The following is a 9,518-nucleotide window of genomic DNA, read 5'->3' on the forward strand; positions in this document are numbered from 1 at the left end:
CGCACACCCATTTAAAAGATCTTGAATGATCAGAAATGACCATTTACTCCTACGCGTTTGTATTACACAATGATTAAAATTATCTTCTGTTCAGTATTGGTTCAATTTAAATTTATAATGCCATATTTATAAAAAAAAATTGAGATGATCATATTTATTTCGCTGTTAATACAAATATGCAAATGAATTTAGGAAATCTAAAGGGAATGTCGGTTAACAGGTGTAACTTAAATGATTTTCGTTAAGAAAGTGGAACTGGTACTTTGGTTTCAACTGTTCTATCTCTTATCATGGGACTGTTTTATAATATTGATAAAATGGGCAAGAATTGTAGAAAAAATACAAATATTGACGACTGTAGGAATGTTTATACATTTTTGCCTTTATTTCAGATCCAACCAGTGAAATCAGATATTTATCGTTTCCCCATATATTTATTGGATCTTCAAAGCTCAGGTGATTTAGGTAAATGTTTTATTACTTTTTTTTTCATTGTTTATAAAATTGCTGTAACAAACGTGTTGAAATAATAATTCTTAAATTAAAAGTAGCTTTTCAATTAACGTTATATATATATCCTTTGGATGGTAGGTTGTTATACTGATGTATCTGTGATCATGGGTGTGAAAGTATGAAATGATGACTAGTTTATTCAGGCAATAGAATATTTTGCGGTAAATTGATAAAATAGCCAAAGAGGCATTAAATTGCTTGTCGTATAGCAACTAGACAGTTTTTAAAACATGAAGTTTCAAATGAATTAACAGACACTATTCTCAATGGTTAGTATGATGATTTTGACATCCGTAACATATTGGCATGCATACCGAATTTCATAAAATAAACAAACATCAAACTGCGAAGTTTGAGTTTTTAAGAAAATGGATTTGGGAATTTCCCTTGATTATAGTGTTTACTGTCAAAGAGCAAATCGGTAGTCGTGATTTGTCTTTTTATTTTCGTCAAATGCGGTGAAGGCTCGCGTATTGGTTTTTGTCTCTTTATAGAAATGGGTTTCATTAAGTTTTGTTTAATTATTGCCTTAAAGTTATTTTGGTGAATCTTTCCAGATTTAAATCAATATTTTTTTTATATTCAAGGAAAGGAAAAGTTTTTATCGAAAACGAGTTTGATTCGTTAAGGTTTCGGTTTCGAATGGTTATATATTAAGTATCAATGCATTTAGTGTTTACAATGATATTAACGCAAACCATATTTTAATATCACTATTTGAAAGTTTATTATGAATTTCAAATCATTTTATGCAATTTTTGGTCATCATGTAAGCAAATATATTTGCAATGTTCTTACGTTTATTGATACAGTACACTCCCGAGTATCCGGCCTAATGTGGCGGAAGGGCAGGCCGGATAACAAAAAGGCCAGATGGACCGGAGTTCTATGAACTCCTTTCTTTACCGAAATTCACGATTATAATAAAAGTGTCGAATTAAAATAGAAGGCTCTCTACTGGTAGTTAATATATGTTTGTATACTACGCTGCAAGTTGCAAGTATTTATCAGAGAAAATGTAAGTTAAAGAATATAAGCTGTTGACATTTTAACATGAATTCTGTAATGCCCAACTTAAATGCAGGAAACATACATTACAAAACATTAACGTAAATCGCAGGCCTGATTTTTAAGAAAATTGACTCAAACTGATTTTATTTTTCACAGATAAATGATTATACGGATATGAAAAGGTAACCCTGGGATAAGAATCAAAACTTACAGTTTTTAGTTTTTGAAAAAGTCCTTAATGGATTATTGCTTTTTCATTTTAGCCCGCTTCTATGACTCAATGCCCCTCCACTTACGCAAACAGATGATATCAGCTGCCTTCCTCATTCAATAACAATAAAAGAAAACTAGGTCGGATAATCGCGAATCGGATACTCGGGAGTGTATTTTACATCTGCTAAACTTTATAGAATCCTAAAATTGAATACAAATTAAAATAAATAAATATTATTAATTATTTTTTCAGTTTCACAGTTAAATGAAGCTGTTCGCTTATGGGATTTGAAGCGCTTTCTCATTTTAAATAATGAAAATTCATTTGAAGTTTTCGAACCTGAAACAGAGGATGAAAATGTGTATCATTCAAAGAAAAAAGTAAGGTTTATAATAATTATTTAAATAAATTTTAAACGTTTTTAAGATTTTCTACACAAGTTAATTGTCTTCAATTTTTGTTCCAATGAATCGGTTGTAATGCAAAAAATAATGCTCCATCTTTAACCATTGAAATTTGATTTTTAATTTCAGAAAACATTGCCAGCTTTCCAAAGTTCAAAAAATGCCATTCAGCGCGCAGGAAACAGGTATATTTTTGCATTGAACAATATTATTTGTAAGACAAATCTATAATTAAAAAATTTATATGAAGCATTTTTGAACTAAATCAATAAAAGACAAATTTGTTTTTAAATTTGTCAGTAAATTTGTCCTTGTAATAATTTAAAAAAAATTGTACGGATAAATGTAATTTCAGAATTTTGCTTCTGTTAAAACACAGCTGTTAATTTTTGCAATTCATTTAGCTCGTACCATACCGAGCGAATAACCATTTTTTTTTCTAATTTCTTGTATGTTCGTAGTTCGAAAAAGTATTGTAATCGCAAAAAAAAATCCAGACTTTGAAAACTCCAGATTTTGACGAATCTCCACGTTTTAGAACTCCCTGAGTTCGAAAAACACATTTTTGGAAAATGTCCGTCTGTCTGTGGCAAAGATATTTCAAAACATGCTTTGAGCTAGACGGAGGAAATTTAGTACACGGTCTTTATACCAAATTTGTAGATTTTTATCAAATTTTCAGCAAATCGTATTGAGAGGAAGTCTGTCTGTCCATCTGTTCGACTAGAAGTTGACACGATAACAACAAAACGATGAAAGTTAGATCGATAAAACTCGGCACACTGATTTAGCATCTACATGTAAACACCTATCAAATTTTGAACCAAATCCAACAAGGAGTTGGCCGTCTGTCTTCTGTATTTTCAGAAACGTGTAAATGCTGTAACTCGAAAATGCAATGATTTAAACATATCAAATTTGGTATGGGATTTTGCGGCTTCAAGTGTAGTTTTACGTCCAGTTTTTCTTTCAATCGGCTGGATAAAACGCGTCTGCAACCGAATTGAATTTTCGGATACTATTTACCGCATACCTGAGATTAATCACCAAAAAATCAGTCGAAGGATCACACGATAGATTCAGTAAAAAATGCTAAATTCACGCCAAAGTTTAATATTTCAAAACTATTGCATACCAATGATCTGCAAGGCGTTGTCTGGGATAATATCCTTATTTGAGTGTATGTGAGAAAGATTTGGACAGCCTCTTCCGCTGGTGTTTAATAATGTCTATTTGTTGTTCAGTTCGTGAGCACAAATTTTAAAAAAATAAGTGAATGTAGGTTTTTAAAATTCGATATGTGGTTGGTATCTGCCCCAGAAATGATTTACTGTCTTAATCTGATGTAAAATCAATTGACTGTCTTTTAGTTTGGCTACTCATGTGCATTTATGAGGAAGTCTACGAGAAAAATTAGGAAACAGTACTCCTAATATTTTTTGACGTTACAGCTATGATTAAATACGAAAGCGAGCAGCATAGATGAAATATTTTCTTATGATTATTCCGAACGAAAAGTTAAAAAAAAAAAAAAAAAAAAACTAAGATTAAAAAATCGCATTTGTATTTGAAGTGCTTTTTTTCCTCGAAAAGAATATTCATATATTACTGGCAACTGTTTTGTGTGTGCCCTTGCTGTTAGAAGAATTAATTAGAGTAATTATCCGATAATTCGAAATTCGTTTGTGTAGTGCGGAAATAGTAGAGGGGGTGGGCGAGATGTCACCTCTGATGTCATCTTAATCATTTGAGCGTTCAAAATTACAAAGTTCGATCCAAAATAGCTCTCTCGTTGCTTTCAAGCAGGGCTTTAATATAATTAAATGAAACGGACAATTCTGAGTCAAAATGACCTCGTACTACTTTTAATATTCTGAAATTAGGCTGAAGTGTTTGTTCTTAATTAAATTATGAAATAACTTCATTTTATTTTCAAATCCATGTTATCTCTACTTTCTGAGGCGAAATATTGCGTCATTACTTTAAATTAATTCATTTCCCTTAACATGTAAACACACAGCTGTATAAGTGGAATCGGATTCAACTTTATCTATCCGATAATCATAATTAGTATGGTAAATGTAAATATATTACTTTTTTAATAAAATGTTTTGCATAATATCTTCTTGTCAAATCAAATTTTTAATCTACTGTTAATATATACTTCAGTAATCCACTGCAAACTAATAGGCCTGGTATCTATGGGCCTGACAAACAACTAACTTTAATTAACCTGACAAGGTTAATTAAAGAATCAAACAATTGCGAAAAATTTAATATCCGAATATTTTTAGAAAAGCGGTTTTACAAATATCACTTTGGTTATCCAAGTTGCTTTGTGAAAAACAAATCATTAAAGCAACAAATAATCCCAAATAAAAACTGAGTATAAACAGAAAAATTTTGAATATGTCTAGGCAGTGATATTGAATGCATAATTTGAATATTCAAAAGCAATTTGAATAAGATACAAACAAAATAAAACTGTTTTTCAAGTCATTAAATGAATACATTAAAAGCATTTTTTAAAGAAATAACTCTTTATTCATTGATTATCTCACCACTTCGGATATTCGATCATCCGGAGCAGGTCTGATTCCAACTAATGCAAATAGTTAAGAGTTCTACTTATACGTTTCTAGATTTATTGAAAATGAAATTATTTATGTTTATTTCGAATTTTAATATTTAAGTAGTCAGATTGAAATGAGCGAATTAATTTTCACACTCAAGAGAATGTGTATGTAATTACTTCCTACTTCTGTCAGTGCATTCCACCTCTAGACCTCAATTGGCCATATTGTCTATCGCGTGTGATGGTCGTATTTTGAAGTGCTTTGTGTCTCTTCCCTTGATAAATCTTGTCTATAGACTTATTTGCGTGTAATAAATTTCACCCTCTAAACGATCCATGAAAATCTAATGAAGAAAAAGCGACAAAATTTTTACTTCTTTAATTATTGTTTATAAAATTTTGTGTTCAATGAAAAATTTATATCAAAAGTTTCTTAGTTCAGTTATTTGTAAATAATTTAAAAAAAGTTTTGTCTTTGGTTTATATTTTAGTGAATTTCACCAGTGGTTTATTTGTACTGGAGGATTTGCAAGTACATTTGCACTGTGCCTTTTAATAATTTTGTAAGTTCATTTTAATTTTATTGTTACTTACCTATAAGCTAATTCTACATTGATACTTTTGCTATTTAAATAGAATGAATTTATTTTTATTCTTTTAAAACACAAACTAATTTGAATTCTTTTACCTTTTTGGTCAAATGTATTCTAGGCATTACTTTGATTATTTTTTTAAATAATGAAAGATTATTGTTTTCGATTATTTTTTTGAGTTCAAGATTTCAACTCAAATATTTTTCTTTTTTGCAGGATTTATTACAGAAAATCCCGCTTCCATCAGAATTTAGTGTGGGTGTTCATGCTGTCGTTAATTTTGATAGTCTTACTGCAGATAGCTTTGTATATAACAGTGTGCGGTCAATAAAACTTCTTCCATCTTTTGGCGAATTTTCACTTCTGAGTTATATTAAAGAACTTGCATACATTTTTTTATGCACTGATTAACACTAATACGCATAGGCTTTGTGAATAGATCAGCTTTAGAGAATGTCCAGTTTATCATGCTCGCTTTTTATAGTCATTTTTCGGTTTCACTTGATAACACACAAAGTCTAAATCCAAGTAAAAATATAACAACAAAAATATAACGAAGTGAAAATCAAAAATAAACCAAAGAAGGGAAATGCGTAACATACGAAGAAAAATGCAAGAAATTTGCACATATAAAACACAGATGATACTACTCCAAAGAGCTGCAATTCGAGGAATGTTAGAAATGTTGTAGCAATAAATCATAAAGCAATTAAAGGAGATTGATTCGTTAATTACTCAGCAGGAGATCAAATCAATGTAAACTGCAAAAGGGATCATTGCATTTTCTGCAAGCAGAATCGAGCAATTAAGTGAAAAGATGCCATCTTCACCCAAATGCTATAATAGACCAATGCGGAAAGATGGAAAAGCGATGCAAAATTAAGAGACAATATCAATAATTTAAAAAAATGTATGATGAATAAATCAAGCACATTATAGACAAAAGTTAAAAATTAAAAGTGCATAATAGACTATAAATTAAATATGAATACCATATTTGATTCATTGATCTGTTACTTGTCATATATCTTCCTTGACTAGAAGTGCATAATAGAATGATTTAACTAAGTGGATAATAATAAACTGATATAATTGACTGACTAGTGACTGAATAATAATAGACTGTGTGAGTAATAATAGACTGGCATAATAGACTAGTCAATCAAATCAAAACCAGTTAATCAAATAGGATACCATATTTGATTCATTGGTTTATTACTTGTCATATATCTTCCTTGATCTGATTGTATTGTGTCTCTAAAAATACATGTCTTCCAATGTCACACAAATTTCTTTACTGAGCACAGTGATCAGGTTAGCAGAACACTGCGAATGTTTTTATAAAATATCCTGAAAATAGAAGAGAGATATCAAGAAGCTAATCAACTAAAATATTAGCGGATAATTGTTGGAAGATTTTTAATGATGATTCTGAGATAATACAAAAGACGATCCAAGCATCCCTGTAACATGAAGTATACAGGTCATGCTGTCGAATATACGGGACATTTCACTAACGAAGTATTTCTGCACTGTTCGTGAGCACATACCCTGTGTTCCTGTTTGCAAAAAATAGAAGATTCTAAGCAAGAAAAACCAGGAAACAGTTTACTTGACAAGTCATCCATTTATTCACATCGAACCTCTCACTTATTTTGGTCCAATTTTTATAAGCATTTCCATATCACGGTTACAAATATTTCTTAAAGACAATACAAATTATTCTCTTAATAAACTACTAATTTCACAAGAAACTGGCTGGGTTTCCACGTGATCATCAAATTAAATTTTCTCTGCTTTTCCTCGAGAGCTACTCATTGCTCACACTCACTTGAACGTCTACTTTTCTTGACTTCCAAGCAAACAAGAAATCTTTTTGGCATAATTTTCAAGACAACGGGAATTTGCTGCCATCTGAGGTTAGGAAGGGGAACTAATTCCGACACATACATTTTTTTCACACTGTAATATATATATATATATATATATATATATATATATATATATATATATATATATATATATATATATATATATATATATATATTACAAGTATCTTAGGAATGGGAGCCAATTACAAATCTTTTTTGTATTAGTGTTTAGCAATCTAAAATTAATTCTAACTTTTTTAATCTCACGGAAGTAAATATTCTTTCAAATTTATTGTTGCCTCGTTATTTTTATTCTGCATTCCCAATAACTCAAACAATTAAACTCAATAATTCAAATATTGAGTTTAATCTTCTATGCAGCTTATACTACGATCAAAACCAGGCCGTGATAGTCTGATTGATAGGACATTGAACTCGCATCCTTTGTGTTGTGAGTTCGAACTCCACCGGCCGTAGAATCTCCGTATACATGGTGGCTAGTACACACCTAAATCTGTTGTAGCCACAATATCTTCTAAGTCGAGACAATACTAGTGAGGGTACTGGCTCAGAGGTGATCGTTCTCTGATTGAGGTCTAAATTACAATCTGTGAATGAAATGTATGAATGAAGTCCGCCCTGTGAAAAGGGCTGTGAGGCATGAATAGCTAAGACGTAATCTTGGCTCTAGATGGTGCTACTGAAACAAGAGATACTAAAACTCGGCTTAAAATCGCTGATTTTGTCAGTGACACTTGTCTATGACAAGTGCCATAAGTGCCACAATCAATACTGAAAGGGAAGGAGTATAAATGCTGTCTTAGATTCGATTCATAATGAAAGTTTCATTAAACGAAGATTTCCTTTTCGCCCAAAAGTGATGTCATCATGAAGATTTGAATCCTAAAATAAAGCTTTTTGTGAAAGCCTGTCAACCATGCTGAAGGAGCATTTATAAATAGGTGAGAATGCCATATCTTGAATCATTAAGCTTCATCTTGGTACGGGCTGCCATCTTGTATCAAAAAGCTGAAATATTTCGATACTCACTAATATTGAGAAAAAACCTGCAATTGTTTACCATTCAGGTTTTGTTTACGAGTGGGGATCAAGAATTATTTGAAAATTTCTGCTGTATTCCATGTTGTGTAGCATAATTTTATAAATATTTTTTTATAAGCTCGACTTAAACTGTAAAAATTACAAATGCTTGATCTATAACCTTTTGTCAATGGATCACAAAAACCATGGATCAACTTTTATCGTGGATCACGCATTCGAGATATTTGATGATAATTATCGTGATGTTTTTCGCATTTCAATACCACGCGAAGAATTGATTCTTGGAATATTGATTCATGGAAATATTGATTCTGAAATTATGAAATAAGCAACATAACATGAATATTGTCTGAGTGAAAAGAAAATTTCCATAAAAAAATCGTGTAACGTATTTAAAATTAATTTGACATTAGACGATATTTAAAAAAATATCCCAATATTTTTCAAAAATTTAGTTACATTAGATTGCTCTTTTGAAGCAAAACGAGTGGTATTTTGGGACGGACATTCTTGTCCTGAACCACTGCCAGATGACGTTGACGGCGCCTGTCCTAATTCAGCTCAAATATCAACGAATGGTTAAATAGTCAACAGTTATTTTTATGAATAAGTTTCCTTTAAACCTATACTGTGAAGAGACATTTATTCCCCTTATTTATATTTTGAGCCTTTTAAAATTAATTTTGAAGTAATTTATAGTTTTATTTATTAAATAACTTAATTATTCTATTTTTAAGTTTAAATAAAAGAATATTTTTCTAAATAAATTCAATTTAATAATTGATGTTTACAGTTAATGAATTAAAACAAAAAATCCGTTAAATGTTTTCATTTTAGTTTTTGGACATAATTTTTTTTGTGGAAAAATATACAGATATCATCATTAATGGTACCGTATTAACTATTGTCGCAAAATAAGCGTAGGTTTGTATATATTTGAATCATATGAATAGTGAGCATGGTTTTACAATTAAAAAAAATCATGCATGCTATCCCATTTAGGTCGAAGAAACAAATTCTATGAAGTATTTCTTAAAATTTCCAATCACAAATTATTTTTAGCGAAAAAAAAAAGTAGTGACGTTGTATGAAGATATAAAATACTTTTGATGAAGATATAAAATACTTTGGAACTTTAATTACTCTAAATTACACTAAAGATTTCTCTAAGATAATTACACTAAAATAACAAGAAATACAAAGAAATACAATTTTCTGATTGTTTTGTACCGTAATAATTTAAAAATATATTTTTTAAATCAACGTTGAAGAACA

General features: G+C 30.2%; 1 protein-coding gene across 2 annotated transcripts in view; it reads left to right on the forward strand.

Moving 5' to 3' along the window:
• The window catches only part of LOC129961627 (uncharacterized), a 39,165-nt gene extending 32,992 nt beyond the window's left edge, over positions 1-6,173 (forward strand). The window contains exons 23-27 of one of the 2 annotated variants that reach the window (XM_056075142.1): positions 393-465; positions 1,991-2,118; positions 2,272-2,327; positions 5,185-5,280; positions 5,527-6,173. In XM_056075142.1, the coding sequence (XP_055931117.1) occupies positions 393-465; positions 1,991-2,118; positions 2,272-2,327; positions 5,185-5,280; positions 5,527-5,641 (468 nt within the window). In that variant the 3' untranslated portion in view covers positions 5,642-6,173. The remainder of the gene's footprint in view (positions 1-392; positions 466-1,990; positions 2,119-2,271; positions 2,328-5,184; positions 5,281-5,526) is intronic. The other variant, XM_056075143.1, reaches the window with a different exon arrangement.
• The last annotated feature ends 3,345 nt before the right edge of the window (positions 6,174-9,518 follow it).

This window comes from Argiope bruennichi, chromosome 2 (assembly GCF_947563725.1).
Source record: "Argiope bruennichi chromosome 2, qqArgBrue1.1, whole genome shotgun sequence".
NCBI lineage: Eukaryota > Metazoa > Arthropoda > Arachnida > Araneae > Araneidae > Argiope > Argiope bruennichi.